The 18,798-nt window shown below is 45.6% G+C and overlaps 1 protein-coding gene across 7 annotated transcripts in view; it reads right to left on the reverse strand.

Moving 5' to 3' along the window:
• The window catches only part of LOC122886169 (metabotropic glutamate receptor 7), a 278,435-nt gene that overhangs the window by 65,102 nt on the left and 194,535 nt on the right, over window positions 1–18,798 (reverse strand). For all 7 annotated transcript variants that reach the window (XM_044218171.1, XM_044218166.1, XM_044218168.1 and 4 more), the window contains one exon: window positions 7,875–8,075. In XM_044218171.1, the coding sequence (XP_044074106.1) occupies window positions 7,875–8,075 (201 nt within the window). The remainder of the gene's footprint in view (window positions 1–7,874; window positions 8,076–18,798) is intronic.

The raw sequence follows: 18,798 nt of genomic DNA on the forward strand, positions 1-18,798 counted from the left end.
CTTGGCCCTTCGTAGATCCACAACCAGCTCCTTTGACTTTGTCGCATTGAGCTGCAGATGGTTCTGCTCACACCATGAGACAAAGCTCCCCACCACAGCCCTGTACTCAGACTCATCACCACCGCTGACACATCCCACCACAGCAGAGTCCTCAGAAACCTTCTGAAGGTGGCAGGACTCTGTGTGGTGGCTGAAGTCCGTGGTGTAGATGGTGAAGAGGAAGGGAGAGAGGACAGTCCCCTGAGGGGCCCCAGTGTTGCTGACCACGCTGTCTGACACACAGTGCTGCAGACGCACATGCTGTGGTCTACCAGTCAGGTAGTCCACAATCCAGGACACGAGGGGGGCCTCCACCTGCATCGCTGCCAGCTTCTCCCCCAGCAGGGCAGGCCAGGTGGTGTTGAAAGCACTGGAGAAGTCAAAAAACATGATCCTCTCCGTGCTTGCCGGCCTGTCCAGGTGGGTGTGGATGCGGTTCAGCAGGAAGATGATGGCGTCCTCAACTCCCAGCTGGGGCTAGTAGGCGAACTGAAGGGGGTCCAGGAGGGGTCTGACCATTATAATTTGCTGCTCATTCACCCGTTCACACACACACACACACACACACACACACACAGACACACGCGCACACTCACCCTTGTACTTCTATCCTTGTGAGGACCCTGATTGACCCCTGACCCATCACAACTGAATGCCTCACACTAACCCTTCAAACCAGGTCCGAACCTTCAAACTGCCCTTTGAAGCTGTGAGGACCGGCCAGAACGTCCTCACTCTGTAGGTAAAACAGTCTTCACTATGTATCAAGTACACACACACACACACACTCTGATGGCACTGAGCTACCATGCGGGGTGCATGAAAACACGTTGCCATAGTTACCGAAATGAAAGTAAAGTAATGTATGAGCTGCAGATTGTAAAAGCAGTTTTCTGTAATCTTTAGCGGCACGTGTCACAGGATGGGAAGCTCTGTGATTGGATGATTCTTGCTGAGATGCACCCTGGGAGTCGTGGTTGACTTTTCTCCTTCGGCCTTTATGGCCACAGGCTTCTTCTTCTCGTGGCTTTGACGTTTGTCCCTAAGAAGCAGACATTGTTTAACGCAGCTGTTCATCGCGTTTGAACCCGGAGACTCGGAGTCGCGTGACGCCGCGAAGACTCCAGGAATGAAGTGCAAACTCCGGCTGAATGAAGATGAAAGAATAAATGAACATGCCGTCTGAGTTTGAATAATAGCGTTACACGGCACTGAACCAGCATCCTCTCTGACCTCCCTGTCCTCGCTGCACCCCCGAGCTCTGTCTCTCATTATTCCTCTTCCCCCCACAAAGACACTGTATTTATTTACTTTGGCTCTCCTCGCTTTGGCGTGGGCCAGGAGTCTCTTTCAAGTCTGTATTTAATTTCGAGTGAAAGGGAGGGAGGCAGATAGAGAGAAAAACAGGAACGTGGCGAGGGGAGAGCGAGTATAGAGGCTGACAGGCAGGGGACAGATAGCGCTGAGCTTCCTCCGTTCAATATGAAATAAAAAGAGAAAAGAACGCCGAGATATCCTCAGGTAGAAATAACTCTTTTGGCAGCTTCTTTACTAATATTTATTTTTTCTCTTAGTGACTCTGAGGTTTGAACCCTCTCTTGAATATTTTACCATGTATCATTACAACACATCTGTGTTTTACGGCCCTTTCCTGCTCTTCCTCCCAACATCATTTCACAGAGAGCCACAGAGCTGGTATCTGTGTAATGATACACGCTAAGAAGTGCGTCTTACTTGTGTGTGTGATGCATTAATCATCTATACGAGAGCACACGTGCAGACATGTGTGGTGCTAATGTACCTCAGCTGAACGAGGCGGCTCTGCATTAATGAAAGCAAACTGCCGTCCCAGATCACACGAGAGCGAGTTAGCCCAGTCCGTTCCCAGTCCAGACACTTAAACGTCCAACAAATCTGTTTCCGTTTCGACGCAGCTGCTTCCTGCACCACAGCGAGGACTCGAACCAGCAACCCTGCGATCAGGATGAGAGCCACGGCCTCCCTATACAAACCATGCACACACACAGTTTCTGTAATAAAACACTACACTTATTTACAAAGTGTGCAGCGATTCCTCAGAGGCATGAATGAGAATGTGCCTGTTAGTCAAGTTTCCCTCCAAATGCAACACAAAGTTTAACCGAACTTCCAGAAACTCGTTAAGAGAAACCGTGACTCGCTGCTCGTCTCCGCCCGCTGCTGCTCGTTGGCTGATGGAGGTGAACAGCTGGTGGAGCTGATCCTCCAGCCGCTGCCGTTAAAGCGCCGCAGAAGAAGAGGACGCGGCGAGACGACATCATTAAAAGCTCAGACGATGGAAACATGATGGACGTTTCTGTCGGCTTCATGTGTTCGTGTGAGGAAGGCTCCAGCCTCCTCATCGCTCCACACAGCTGATGCTCTCAGCTCTTCATGACGTCAGCAGTTATTCACTCTGGCTGCTTCTGGTTTGATCCACAAACAGTTCAGACAGGAAACTCCTTCTACAGACTTCTGGTGTTTCCACTCAGGGTTTTTATGCACAAATTGTAAATGCACATAAAAACTCATTTTTTTTTGTTTTTTTTTTTTTTTTAACTACGGGTCCCTGATTTCAGACGAAAGCAGCTTCTCATTTCTCGCCGGTGACCATCAACTTTGCTGGCTGAAATAACAGATTTCATCAGCTGTAGCTAGCTAACTAATTAAGCTAACATTAGCTTGATGAGTTGTTTGATGTTTTACGCTGAGTTGGGTCTTAAATATTCCCGGCAGGCATCTCACATAACAGCTGCCTGTCCAGCAGGCAAATGTCTAACACTCAGTTCGATAAGAACACCTCAGGAAAACTACATTAGCACTACGTTAGCGTTAGCGAATGACTATAGTACACACAATACACCCCTCTATCAGTTAAACTTATTAACAGGTAAGTAATGGAGGGCCGGTAACAGGGTTCGAGGCAGTGCGAGAACTGCAGCAGTGTGTGTTGGTACATCGTGAAGAAGGGTTTCTATGAACGGGGGGTTGTGTTTTGGAATCCTTGTGTGCTTTTCTGTTCGCTACATGTTTTTTGTAAGTAGTGTGTTTTTTAAAATTTGTTTATCAAAGTGTATTTTGTGACTGTGTCTGCTTCAATCCAGGACAGTGTTCTCCTCTGGGAGACAATAAAAGCAACCTAGACCTCGAACCTATAAACACACAGAGAGAAGAGGAGCAGCTGCAGGGAACAGCAAGGTTGCAGATACAGCTGCACAGGCATGTGGTCCTCTTACAACCGGGCTCTCAAACGGATCACTTGTTCCTCCTCGTTGCTCTGGAGGGATTAGGTGATGAAGAAACTTCACCCAGTCCTCTGATGTAAAGCACACCTAATATTCAAATCCTCAAATGTGATTTATGCAAGGCCGGAGGTTGAAAGCAATTATCTTCCGAGAAGGGGGGCACTTATCCGGATCGCAGGTCTACATGAGTCTAACAAAGCAAAGTGGTCCGTGTCGGCTCTCCCATTCCACCTAAATCCACCACAGTTAGAGCTGCTGCTGCTGCTGAGGGCGAAGATGATGAGCGATGTAAGTGAAGGTAAAGCGTTGGTCTGTGCATCTAAAGTGGAACGCAGTAACGAAGTGTGGATTCTGGACATGCAGGTAAAGGCGGCGTGGAGCTGAAGTTAGGGAAGAAAAGCAGAAGCTTTTAGGCCTTTGATTGGCTCCCTGTGCTGTCCGCATCACTTCAGTACACCTTTGAAAAAGTGACTCTCACTGTAGTTTGGGGGGAAAAATGACGTCGCTTCTTTTTATTTTCTGTCAGAGTTGAATCGCAAATGTTTTAAGGAGCAAAGACAGAAGGAAAGGCAAAATAAAAGTGCAAATGTTTATAACTTGAGAATTTATGGGTGAAAAGTATCACAAAAATCAAATGTTTCAATAAAGAATCGGGTTTCACATCTTCTGTCTTTGTTGGTTTAATTGAATAAAAATGGTGACTGCGTCTGATCAGCACAGACCGACTGACAGCTGGGATCACAGAGAAATGGATTCTCCATTATTTAGGAGCAGACGTTTTAAAGTCTATCTGCTGTCTGTTCGGTGTTGAGTAGCTCGATTAGTCATTCCCGCCATGAGCAGACAACTGCTTCAGATCGATACTGGGGTTAATATCCACCACAGGCAACACGGAGCGACTTGTGTACATGCGTTTAGTTTCACAGTCGACGTTTGTTTCAATGCCGGAAAAAACAACGGAAAGTAACCTTCTGTCTCTGGTGGAAAACGGAGTTCTGAGATTGAGTTCCAATCCCTTTATTTAAGTATTTAACATCAGTTTTTATTTATTTATTGTGATCTGACTAAAATACAGTGTTATCTCAGAAATAAGAACGTCGTGAAGCATCCAGGAGGTGAAAGTCTCTAATAAACGGTGAGTGAGCAGTTCATCTGCCACTTTCATTTTAAATTAGCTCATTGCAGGCTTTGCTAATTACCTGATAAAAGACTCTCTGGAGGGGAAGATTTCCAAGGCTCTGTGTCAGGCATTAAAACTATAAAACTATGCAAATAATATGGACGAATGTAATGTTTACAAAAGGAGCTAAAGAGTTACAAAAAGTGTTCAACACTAAGTATTTCACATTTAAGTAACCGGTAACATTACATTGCCTGCTACTTACAGGTGACTGTAAGATGACTGAATTTTAAGTTGCTAACGTGTGTGTATATATATATATATATACACACACACACATATATACTGTATATACATACATACACAGTACATGTAGATGTGTATTTGTATATTTCTGTTTACATATCACAGTATTTGTCCTGATTTCCTTCTTGCTGTCTGCTGCTTTGTACATGCAGATTTTGACATGTGACTGTTGGGCCTCACACGTGTGGAGAATAAAGGACAGCGGCCCAGTTGGGAAAGGCAAAGCCTTGACCCGAGGCCTGACGGCGAAACGGCGCCAAGTCGCAGATGACGCTCACGTGAACTCGAACTCCTGCGGGAAAGTCAAGTCGCTGGACGAGCAACAGGCTGCTTTGTGTTTGCTGAACGCACTTTTGGATCCTGACCGTTATTCCCCAAAACGATCCCGCCCCCGCAGAAGGAGGATTCAGGTTTTCTCCTTCGTCTCCACTAACACACACACCTTTACACACACACACACACCCACACACACACACTTCTCAAACGACCCAGATGGCGAGGTAGCATAACCAGCTAAGCTGCACGCTATCCCGAGGACAAATCGAGCGCGCCCTCCATTTTGGCTCTGCCCCTTTGTTTGAGTTTCGCGGGTCTGCCCGCCATTTTGGCTCTGAGTGTAATGAAGACCCACGTGGTCACGTCTGCCCCCCCCCCCACACACACACACGCTTACACACTTGCTGACTGCTTTTTGTGACGATAGTGGTTGCTGGCTGCAGTTATTGATTGTAAATCAGTGTGAAGGTTAGATAAACGCTGTCGTTCCTTTAAAGAGCTGTCGCCTGTGGTTACTGTGGTTACTGTGGTTACACAACTGATAACAGCTGTTGTGACAGTCGGCGCTCAGACTCGCCCTCCACTGCCCCTTTAATGTAAGATGGTGCTTTAAACATCAGCATTTCTAGGCGGACAGCCACCTTTGAGGCCTGATCCCAGGGTGCTGCCCCAAAATTATTAATCCATATGAATCATTTTGATAATTTTATTGATATTCATAAATATCTTTGATATATTTGCTAATGACCAAACCTGCCCTACCTGAATCCCAACAGCATTACGTTCCTTTGAAAATGTATTTGACAATACGAATTAGAGATATATAAAGGTCATCTTTAGGAGACAGTGTTGAACACACACACACACACGCACACACACACACTCACACACACACACACACACACACACCCTCCAGGCTGCCAGAGTAAAGACAATAACATCATGCTGCAAAATACTGTTATAATATCGCTGCATTTCATTTGCGTTTTGGCTGGAGAATGAAATGTCTTCGAAGGCCAACTGCTCGCTCATAAAGGAGCGCCGGCTTCCATTATTGGACATTTGAAAAGAGGAGCAGGGTGATGAAACTCCTCAGGCAGTTTATGTTCCCAAACAGTGTACTGAGTGGAAAGTAAGTTTGGAAAGCCAGAAACCTTCCCGCCTGGCAGCGTCAGCCACTGACTTAATGACTGACTTCATTTTGCGCTGCGGGGCTATAAAGGTCTTAATTCTTGCCCCTTTAAGACCTCGGCCACATATCATCTCACTTTACACCTGTTCACGAACAGACTTCCTGCCTCAGAAATGTTCTTCAGCTGATTGCGTGCATCTTCGGCATAACTTCCTCGTGGCCAACGGGATGAATGCATCTCGGGACACTTAATACACTTTAAACTTGAATTATGTTGTATATCTCTGTTACAGGCAATGTATTTTGCCATCTGACTGTTTTGTTTTGTACAATGAAATGAATGAATGGATGAATAAAGCTTTTATATATGTATGTATATATATATATATATATATATATATATATATATATATATATATATATATATACATTTACAGTCCAATGCATCATACACTATAAATATAAGGGCAGTGTGTTGCAGCACGCAGCGTCTCACATGATTTAAATTAGTTCAGACCTGCTGCTTCAAGCTTTATCGTGACCGAAATCCAGTTTTTTTCCCCTTTGAGATACTGAATTTGAATCAACTAATATTTCCACTCGTCATTTCAAGCCTCTTGTATCCAGATAAGCTTTCATTGATCCCCAGAGGAGTAATTCAGTTACACTCAGTCCCATATACAGGCTTTGTTTTCTGGGCTGCGTGTAAATCAGGTCGGTCCTCCTCCAGTCCAGAAGGAGGTGCTGATGCACCTGAAGCTGTCCGGCAACTGACAGAAACCAGAAGAAGAAGAACTTCGGCACTGTAGCAGTTTAACTGCACTAGGTGTCTAACCCTAACCCTCCAGAGGTGGTTTGAACAATCAGATTCAATCCGTCTTGGATGCATTTACACTGTTTAGAGATCAGATATCTGATCCACACGAGACGCATGAAGTGAAACCCACGATACGTCGCCGGGCTCACTCACTGCTGTTTAGGAGACAGTTCTGGATCCTACTGTGGATGTAACTTCATAACAGAAGAATTGATTTATGTATTTCCAGCGGTGCTGGAAGAAGAAGTACTCAGACCTTGTACTTAAGTAAAAGTAGCAATACCACAGTGTAGCAAGTATTAGCATCAAATACACTTAAAGTAGCGAAAGATTAATGCACATATCACTTTAATGCTGCAGCTGGTTAAGGTGATGCTAACTTGATTGGGTGGCTCAGGCTGTAACAATATTAAAGCATAAAGCACGGACTTAAGCACAGGGCTTGTGTGAGGTGGGACAGAGCAGCTTTAATCTATTTCTCTTCAAACCAACGCAGATTTCCAGTGTTATATAAGACATGAGCAGCATTGTGAGATCAAACAGTAATATGTGGTTTCCTTCCCTCTGTGAGGACTGAAAATAGATCATGAGCCTTGATCTGTATGGTCTGCACTTTAGTCTACATGAAGGGGTTTTGGTGTAATTACATAAAAAGGAGAACAGATTTAAAACTTCTCTAAAACAACTCATGGCATGATGAAGAGCATGATACAAATTTGACGAGAGTCTAGATAACTATGCACTTTTATATCCAGGAGTGTTTTTATGCTCAGCGTTAGTTGACTGCTTTGGTGGATTTTATTCCATCTGAAGCTGCTGTCTCAAACATTCACTCACGTGTCCTGGCCTTGGAGCACAAAGCACATATAGTAAAAGCAGACTTTATCGCCCGCAGAAGGACAGCGCCATCAGTCCACTCACCATTGAAGCTGACGCTGCGGATGTACTTGAGTAGTTTCTTCCCTCCAGCCAGGTCCATCTCAGGGCAGATGCCGGAGTTCTCTTGGCACAGGTCCCGCTGCATGTTGTGGAGGGCGTGGGCCATGGCATACACCGCATCGATCACAAACTGGACCTTACCCTCCTGCTCATACTTGGAATCAATACCGATACGCTCCTGACCTGAGAGAGACAGACAGAGACAGCTGACAGTGACTTACGTGATCCAGACGGAAACATTTACAGGGAAAACGCTGGTTACGCTCACAGATACACGTGTTCTTTTTCATAAAAACACATTTTAAAACAGCCTTTTTCCTGCGAATGGCAGCGTCGGTCTACATTTTGTACAGACATTTGTGTTCCCCTCAGGATGAAGAGGAATCACTTTGACCCGATGATGGCGCTAGATGAAAAGTCAGAGGATCACCAAAGTTCAGCCTCTGTACTTTGTCCCAAACATGAACTACACAGAGTGTGTGCTCACACTGGAAAAGTGACTGAAGTTTACTCAACTGTTTTCTTTTACTGGTCAACCAGTTTAAATTGTTCTATTTTTATGTGTTTGTATGTAATTTTATTGTTGGATGAAATGGTAATGTTGTAACTTTGTTGTTTACTGCCTGTAGTGCACGTGCAAACACGTCATCATATCGGATTATATGTATTTTATTAGAACATGGAGCCCGGGATGAGTATGGGGATCCCAATAAAAAACAAGACAATAAAAAACTTAAAAACTCTTGATTTTTGAGTGAGCTGATGATGGACATTATTCTCCCACAATGCAATGCAAAAGGAAGTGGAGGAGCTTCTCACAGCTAGGGGAAAAAGTGCTCCATCCATTTTCAGGGTTACTGAGGTGGCGTTTCTTTCCGTGTTGTTTTGTTGAATGTTAATGGAGCACGCGTCGGCGAACAGAGCTCATTTTAGAGACAACAGCCAAGCGTTTCATTTGTAGTTTGGCTGACTCACAGCACTAACGTTAATTAGCTACAGCTGATAACATCAGTCATCTAAAAATGAGAAGGCTGTTGTACTTTGTCATGCACGCTGACTCGACTTGTGCACACAAACCAGATTCTCCGTTAGTCACAAAAAAGCTTTGAGAGTCTTTCCGTTCAGTCTCAACACATTGTTACAAAGAACTGAACACAGATGTTTCGAGGGGAAATGTCTCTTCTTTCTTATTATTTTTTGCTAACAACTCATAGACACGTGAAACATGACAAACAACAACAACAACAAAGGTTGGGAACCACTGGTTTAATCTTAACAATGCGTAATCTTGTCATATTGTGTGTTCTGTCTGAAAAGTCTGTCAGATAAATGGAGTGAAGTAAAAAGTACAATATTTGCCTCTGAAATGTAGAAGTAGAAAGTAACAGAAAATAGAAATACTAAAGTAAAGTACCTCACAATGTACTTAAAGGTGCAGTGTGGAGGGTTTAGCGGCCTCTAGTGGTGAAACTGCAGTTTGCAACCATGTGAACACCGCTCGCCTCGCCCTCCCCTTCCAGGTGTGTAGGAGAAACTACGGTGGCCACGAAACCCGTGAAAAACATGAACGGCCCTCTCTAGAGCCGGTGTTTGGTTTGTCCGTTCAGGGCTACTGTAGAAACATGGCGGTGCAACATGGCGGCCTCCGTGGAAGGGGACCCGCTCCCTCTGTAGATATAAAGGCTGATTCTAAGGTAACGAAAACACAACGGCTCTTATTTTCAGGTGATTATACACTAATGAAAACACACTTATGAATATTATATTTCATTTCTGCCGACAGCTCCTCCTAAATGTTTCACACTGGAGCTTTAAGTGCAGTGCTAGAGAAAATGTACTTAGTTACTTTCCACCACTGCTCAGGTGTCAGTTAATTTATCACGAGGCCCCCTGTGTATTAGCAATAATAGAAATGAACATGTTCCACTGCAGATTTCTTTCCTCAGATTAATGACGCTGATCTATTCTGCTGTCTGTCTGTGAGCACAAAGCCACTCTGTGTAAAAGCAAAGCATTTAGAAATGACTGTATGTGATGTAGGTGAACCGGAGCCTGGAGAGAAGCGGTGAGCGGCCTGGTGAGACAGCGGCCGGTACCGATTCGCATTAAAGCTGCCGTGAGCGAGCGCTGCTCCCCTGGTTGGCGGTGAAGCCTGAGGGAGTGAAACCTGAGCCTGTCTCAGCAGAAGAGACGAGCGCGTCCAAAGTTATTTGCTCCCAAAACAGCCGCAGTTTGCATTCATTTAGGGAAGATAACAGGATTACGATGTCTGCTGTGTCAGTCTGGAGGATATTGGTCTTTTATTACCTGCCAGATGGCGGCTGGACATGCTGATATGATGCAGGTGCCTCTCTGACAGACACTCACTGTTACATGTTCTTTCAAATGTTGTTTTGTTTAAATTAAATTGATCAGTAATTGATCTCAGTTTCATCTGCCACTGAATATGAAAGTCACACCTGCTAAAGTTCCATTTTTCTACATGTTTTCTACAACATGAAGTAAAGTGTTGGCTGATATCAACTATGTTAAATAGGTGATCAGAGTCGAGGCTAGTCGAGGCTTAACAGTTCACTGGTGGGGCTGTGGACTTAAAATACACAAAGAAACAAGGTGAAGAGTTTTGGCATTTTAAAGTTAATTTCAAGTATCATAAGCCTACTAACTTCCGATGATTCAAACAAACTCCACGTGAACAATAACGGTCACAGTTTTTGAAGAACAAATAAAATACAGCGCTGGTAGATCGAACCCAAGTGCAGATGAACTAGACAGCAGTTAACTGACTGAAGAACTACAGGCAGAATTACAAACTAGTTCGCTCACATCTCGACAAACAAGCAACACAGACGGGAAACGTCTGCCAGACAAATATTCCAGCACGGAGTCCTGCGCAGACCAGCTCTGAATGCCGCTCCTTCTTTATGGGCGGCACGTTATCAAGGCTGGGCCCCAGGGTCCTTCCCCTGACCGCCACTTTGATCACACTGCTGCCATACCAAAGCTAACTGAATAACAGTTTACAATAACCCAGCCCCACCCGCCCCCATCACCCTGTGTGACTCCCGACACTGTGGAGCCCGTCAGGTTCCTGGGCACCATCATCACCCAGGACCTCACCAACAAAGCCCAGCAGAGGATCTACTTCCTGCGGCAGCTGAAGACTGTTGAAGACCTTCAACCTGCCAAAGACAGTGACGGTGCACTTCTACACCGCCATCATCCAGTCCATTCTCACCTCCTCCATCACCATCTGCTGCTGCCACTGCTCTGCCTCCAGGACTCTGAGGCTGCAGGAAAGGTTGTGGCTGCCCCCTCCCACCCTGGACACCCCCCTCCGGCACCAGGCTGCGCTCCGTCAGGACCAAAACCTCACCATCAACAAGGCCCGGGCCCCCACTGACACGGACTCTCATCCTCCTGCCCATGTGATGCCAGCGTGCTGATTGGGGGAAACAGCAGCCGAATTAGGGAAATCAGACAGGATTTTATCTGTGACTGGCCCCCTCTAGCCCCCACCATAGCACCCCATGTGCACAAACATCCAGGTGATCCTGTTTTGGCGTCTCTCGTACTGAAGCAGCACGATGGAAGGGAAGTCCTGTGGAGAGGCTAGAAATCTGAATCATCTCCAGTCGTTAAGCCACCTGATCACAACCACTTTGTTTCTACAACTTCACAGTCATCTTCGAATCAGTCAGAGCCCGTGATAGTTTACATGATCAAAGAGAAAAGAAGAAGCTTCTGTGATGATTAAGTTCCCTAAATATCTGAGATGACAACGAGAGGAATAGATGCAAATAAGTTCAGACAATCACAAAGACAGTGGGGGAGACTGTAGCTTAGTGAAACTGAAGCACGTATCGTTGCGATGCACAATTACTTAGAATTGTTCTCATGGAGTTTCATGAGACTGGTGGAAACATTATGCAGCAAAATGCTAAATAACTACAGCAGTTTAAATCCCAGCAGCTGCAGGGCCTCAGAAGATGTTTGGGTTCTAAAAGAAAGAAGACTTTGATATTTTAGGACAGCGTTTGTTCTGTGGCCTCGTCGTGCTCCTAGTTTCTTCTGCAGATTTGAATTTATTACATTATGCCATGGTTTATGCAGATTTTTTATACTCCTGAAAAAAAAAGGGTTACACTGTTTAAGTTCATTGCATTTTGTAATTTACTGAGGGAGTGGACCAGAAGTGTGACTATCAGGTTTATCCGAGCGGTTTAAAGAGGAAAACGTCTTCTTTACTTTGGATATCGAATCTATTTTTCCTTTCCATATATATATATATATATATATATATATATTATATACACACTGTGTATGTATCATACTGGCTACTCTCAGCTCTTGATGGTCAAACACAAGGTTCATAAAGCAGCTGAGATTAAATAGACTCAAAATGCTGATGTGAGCTTTGTTTCTATGCTTCACATAAAAATGCTCAGTCTTCATGAAATGCATTCATCAATAATCATTTAGCGTAAATATAAATTCACAAACTTGGCTTTTCCCCCGAAGGAAAACAACACAGTGTGTGTGTGTGTGTGTGTGTGTGTGTGTGTGTGTGTGTGTGTGTGTGTGTGTGTGTGTGTGTGTGCGTGTGTGCTGCGGGGCGTGGCCTCCGGTGAACTGCCAATCAGAGCCTGACACACCTGCTGCTGCTCTCCATCCACCAATCAACACCTGGCAGTTTATCTGCCCGGCTCTTCTCACCTGTCTTCGTCAGATCGTCCGTTTGGTGACGGCCTCGGCCTCTGACCCGCCTGTCGGAGCCCCTGACTGACTCTCTGACCCCGAGTTCAGGTTCCTTCCTCTCACCGGTCTTCCAGGAAGACCTCGCCTCGGAGCTTCCTGTGCTCCGCCCGCCCGCTGTCTTCACCCGGTCCGCCGGCTCACAGCGATCACCTCCACACCTGGTTACTCGTTGTGCTTTACAATAAACTGAAACTACAACAAGACGCTCCACTGCAGTTCCTCTAAAGCAGGTGGCTGCGTCTTTCATCAAACCTCATGTTTTTATACTATTTATGGTCGACATCTTTTCAGTAAAAGCAACTTAATGTATTTACATTCAGTGATTCGCTCCCTCTATATTAGTTTCTGCTGTTAGTGGTGGAGTCAGTGATTAACATCAGCCTCACTGTGCACTCTCCTACAGCTGAATCAGAGCTGGATTAAGCTACTGCTAATGCTAACAACATTTCCTGCTGCTGCTTCACATTAAAAGACTTTAACTGGACAAACACAAGGTGGCTTTTATTGTGAAGCAGCCACAGGAAGCACAGCGTGTTTGTCACTGAGGTTAGCGATCGTTATGGGGGGATCACCATGCCACACTTTTTAATGGACTTAATGAACTGCCAAGTTCACACACACACACAGACATGTTAGTTTTTCTGTGGGGACAATCATTGACATAATGCTTTCAATGGCCCCTGGCCCCTGGCCCCTGGCCCCTGGCCCCTGACCTGAACTCTAAAACCTAGTCTCAAAAAGACGTCTCTACCCTCAACTTTTGTCCCCACAGTGACACAAGTCCCCGTGGGTTAGTGTGCGTTCAGGTTAAAGTCAGTAAAGAACATGAAACACACACACACACACACACCAAATGATTTCCATAAATATATACTGTATATATATATATATATATATATACATACATATATATCGCTTATACAGCTTACGTATAGGATCACTTCCTGAACAGGTCGCGATCGGCAGATTTAATAGCAGTTTAGCTTTTGAAATGATGCTAAAATCACATCCCTGCGGTCGTAAAACCCTGCGGTCGGTCCGTTTGCTTTGCACAAGTACCTCAAAGTTGAACTTAAGTGCAGCACTTGAGTGAATGTACTTACATTCCACCTCTGATAACAATGCTCGCTGTGTTGCATGAAAAGAACATAAATTACAGCTAAAAAAAGAGAGGCTACATTTGGTTTTGACTCAAACCTGTGAAGCAGAGGAATATGCAGAGCCCGTCCACATCTCCAGCTCTCCCTTTGATCTTCTGAATACCAAACGGGCTTTTCAATGGTAATTAGTAAGCATTGTTGGTGTTACACAGAGAGAGCGCCGAGGAACGAGCAGCTGAGCACACGCCCCGCTCGCACTCGCTGCTGTTTGGAGTTCATGATGATCGTGTGTGCATGCGAGGGAGAGAGCAGCAGAGACTGCTGGGAGTTTCGATTCACCCCGTTAACATTCATGTGTGTCTCTGCCCGTTTTGCAGTTTTCATTTGTCATGCTACAGTATCTCTTCATCGCTCCTGCCCCCCCCCTGCAGTCTCCTGTCATTGTGTGTCTTCTCTCCTACAGACTCACAGATGCTTTCACTTCAGCAGCTCCGACGTTTGATCAGCAGGATGATGCAGCCGAGCCGAACTGACGTTTGTGGGTGTTTAGTCGTGTTGTTGGCGGCGAAAGTATTTGGATTCTACATCTTGTGTTATAAATATGCACAGCGACTGCCCTCTGTTGGCTGATCTGGGGGCAGCTTTGGTCTTCGCCATGAAACGTCTACGCGTGACTCCACACTGTTAGTGTTTGTTAGCTAGCGGCCCTTGATGGATTTTATAAACCGCAGGGCCACGGCAAACTTACAAAGCCCCACGAAGGCGTTTCTGACGGCCAAAGCTCCAGCGGACTGTGTCAGTCTGTCAGTCTGGACGGCGTCTCGCACTGGCCACGCCCCCTACAGCAGAGCCACTCAGGTCCGCGAACAGGTCCGCGCCCACTGGACTGTGTACCAGTGGAACTGACCAGATGAGTCTCCACTGTGACTTTGATGAGGAACTCTTTCGTCTTGAACGTCCACTCATGTCCTGTTGTTATAAACACATAATAAACACCAACACACTCACCCAGTCACTATGGCAAAGACACCGCAACTCACTTCCTGTGTAGACAGGAAGTTAAAGGATGTCAGAGCACTTGCTGAAATGGACAATTGTTCAGCACACACACACACACGTAAACAAGGCTCCAGCTGGATCAGCTCCGTGGGATCTCCAGTGTTATTTAGTGAAGCTAAACTCTGAATATCTCCCATCAACATTATTCTGAAAACAACTTAATATTACTTTTAGTTTACAGATGAATGTCTCCTCATTGTTTTCGTGCTGGCAGTCACTCACCGCCCACGCAGCACTGTCTCAGCACAATGCCGAGACTGCTGTGTGTGGATGAACAGAGGACGGCGAGGAGTCCCGCTTCCTCAGTCCTGGAGAGGTGAGGTGAGCTAGGAACGAGTGTGAAGTCTAACACCGCGGACCTGGATCATTTCTCTCCCAGTTTGATCCCCTCTGGACTCGACTAGTTCTGCACAGTAAAGTTTTGTCAACAGTTCTGTCGCGACAGATCTGTCACACTTTTGAAAGCAACAAGTTGTGTAATCATAAATAATTGTGTTGCTCCAGCTCAGGCCTTGTCCTTTTCTCTCTATACACGCTTCCTTTTCCTTCCACTGTTATGTGAGAACACTCTTTAACCTCTTTAATCAACCCTGAAGCCAGACAGGAACACTGATCGGATGATTCTGCCAGGAGCGTCGCTGGGCTGTGAGGCGACTTCAGCTACGTGTGCCCCATACACAATCATTGGAAGACGGTAGGGACACTTTTCTGAACGTCACAAAGGAAGAGCGAGTCACAGAAGTGCAGAGCTGTGCAGACAATGATCTCTGGTGTTGCTGGATCTTTATTAACTCGCTTTTTAAAAGTTCAGTTGTTGTTCTGAAGATTATACGGGACAGGCTGTTTGGGGGCCCAGACACTAGGGGCGCCGCTGCAGATACAGTTTCAGTCTGTGTGTCGAGTCTTGGGGGAACATGGGGGTGCAGATGCACACTGATCAGAACCGCCAGCCTCCGCAACATAAACTCAGTGGCACTGGGGGAGCGTGTTCACCTCACTGTCACACCTGGAGTTTCTAAACTGAACTGTTAGCAAGGAAGAAGGCTTACTATATCAGCAGCATGACTGAATGACGAAGGCGTACTGTCCACTGACCACGGAGCTTAATGTAATGAAGCGTCTTCTTTCTGCCTGCATCCTAAGTACATTAGATGTAAACTGCATTATATTTCCACATTATAGGCAGGTGAAATCATGTAAATCTACACAAATGCCTCCCAACTATTGTGTTGTATTGCAAAACATTCAGAACAGTTAGCTCTGGCAATCAAGGGAAACTGTCCATCCTGGAATCTGAGGTCAGAGAAAGGATTTCTTCCCTCAGCCGGTGATGACGCGGTTATTTTCTTGTACAGGGTATTTTTAGAGGGCTTGTTTGCACCACAACATGATCCGCATACATTTCTGTATGAAAAGGACTCTGCACTCCAACTGTAGCTCAACAGCCTCAGTATGTTCCTTTCAGTGTTCTCTGTTCATATCAACGTTCCTTGTAAACTAAAGAGAAGCACAAAATCCCACGAGGGCAGCCATTTCTGAGGCGCTGGGAACAAGCTACTTTGCATCATCATCATGTAATGTGCCTGTAAACAAACTAGTGCTGTGTCTTGTGCCACTTCACCTGCTAACACCAGCCTCAGGTTCAGCAGGCCGATGATCATCGTGTTAAGACGTGTCACAGCTCCAGGATCTGCTCTAAAATGAAACACAATCTGAAGAATTTGAGAACGTACTGTAGCATCACATCGGGCAACGCTGGCAACAATGGCAGCATTGTGTAGAGAGAGTGGGATCTGTGCGCCTGAGCAAAAGAGATACACACAGCGTGCGGAGAGACATGCAGGCCGGTTCAGACGGAAGGAGGTGGAACCTGGAGGCAGAGCAGAGAGGGACAGATTTACTGCGGCGCACACGTGACGCGTTCTGCCACAAACACATGAGCAGTATCTAGTGTTTGGAAGGTGCAGCGCTGAAGGAAGGACCTGGCAAACAACGGGAGGAGACGCGTTAACATTTCGCTGGTTAGGACAGGATTTCCACGAGCCGCGAGGACGGCTGCAGTGTTGTGGTGAGAAACGAGACGCGTCCCGATCTCCATTAGAGTCCTTTAATATTCTGCAATACTTCTATTTACTGAAATGTTGATTAAACAAGTGTCTACGAGCTGCTTGATCCAATGAAGGTCCTGATCAAAGCTGACCACTTTAAGTTATTGATCTGAGATGAATAAAAGCTTAGCCGCAGGACGTGAGATCATCTCGAGAGCAGACGTCTCGCTCTGCTGGAGCTGGACAGCGGCGTCACAGAGCGGAGCGTCCTCCCTCGCAGAGGATCTTTGGTGGAGTTTCTGTCAGCGGTGCCGGCTGAGGTGACGTCTGTCACTTTACCGGTGGAAGTGTTTTCTCCACTGAGCTTTGCTAATGAGGAAGAGGGAGTTCGTGTCAGAGCGTAGCTGCTGTGTACGTTGCCGACCTCGCAAACGCTTTTTCACATTCACACGCTCTAATTTCACTCACATACGCAGCAAAATGCTGCATCGATCCTTTACAAAATGGCGGCTCGGCCCCGACACCGCTCTTCAGGATCGGCTCGGGACGCCTCGGCTTGATTTATTCACACAAGAAAAATATCCAAAGAGCTAAAACTAAATATAGTGATCATATAGAGAGCGATAACGAAATCCAAATCTTAGAAATAAAACGTCTGTATGGTAAAATCACTACAGGCTGCAGCAGCAAGACTTTGATTTAACACACGTGACGGCATTCAGCTCAGCAGTTTACTGAAACATCAGATGCAGAAATATTAATGCTCTCTGAGCCGATACGCTGAACTGTTTGTTCACTACACAGGAGGCATAATGTGATGTTTACAGATATGAGTTTAATAGCTATGATTCAAAGCTAATGTTTTGCATGACATTAATTAATGCAAATGAATTAAGTGAAGATAAAATCCACATTCTGAGAATCCAAAAATAGTTTTCCCTAATTTATTTGAATTCTAAGCTGTCGGAGACAAGTCGATATATATATTTATTTACTCTGTGCATAAACAGAAATGATCAGACCCTGTTTACAGCGATAGCATCAGACACACAGTGGAGGCAGAGGACAGTGCATAGAGGGAATCAAAAAGGAAACCAGCCTGAAACAAGCAAAGACTTGATTTATTTCATTTTTAGTGGATAACACTAAATGACTGTTGTGATAAATTGTTTGCTGAAAAATTCTTTCTATTGAAGGCGGCTGGAATGAACGTGGCAACGAAACAACCTGCATTTACATTCAATACAACTTCACTCAGAAGTTTCACCCTCCATCAGACAGGTTGAATGAAAATGGCCTCGCGGCGCTCAGCAAACAAAAGGAAAAGCAAAAAGAGAAAGAAAGAAAAAGCAGAGGCGAAGCGGTGTACAGCGTTCCTTCCCTCCTTTATTTGTCTTTGGTGTGCCGTCTCATAAATAAATAATGAGAGGAAATAAAATGGAAGAGGCCGTTTGGCTGAGGATGAGTGAAACACAGAAGGAGACATGCTATCAACACCGCTCCCAAATAATCTCATTACGGGCAGAGGAGCAGCCGAGCTAGCCAGGCGGCTAATAGCACGACGTCGGGAGCCTGTTAGCACGACAAATCACAGCTCCAACAGGGAGCTCATTTCACTACTGAAGGTTATTACTGTGCTGCGTCTCAGACTCATGTTTCACCGCACGGCGTTTCACTCAGCTTCTACTTTCCAAAGTCCGGGGCCCCGTTTTATTAACGTCCACAAACGAATGCCGATCAGGATGTTGGGAGGTGAACTAAAGTCTCATCGTGAACTAAAAGCTGTGCGCACTTAAAGCTGTGTGTATTTATACAGAAAGGTGGATGATTTATAATTCTAAGCTAGCAACACATCAGCACGTCCAGACGGCGGCCCTCAGACGCCCTTCACCTGGACCCGAACACGACGGCGCCGCGTCACATCATCACGTTCTTTCTGAA

This window comes from Siniperca chuatsi, linkage group LG2, assembly GCF_020085105.1.
Source record: "Siniperca chuatsi isolate FFG_IHB_CAS linkage group LG2, ASM2008510v1, whole genome shotgun sequence".
In the NCBI taxonomy this organism is placed as follows: domain Eukaryota; kingdom Metazoa; phylum Chordata; class Actinopteri; order Centrarchiformes; family Sinipercidae; genus Siniperca; species Siniperca chuatsi.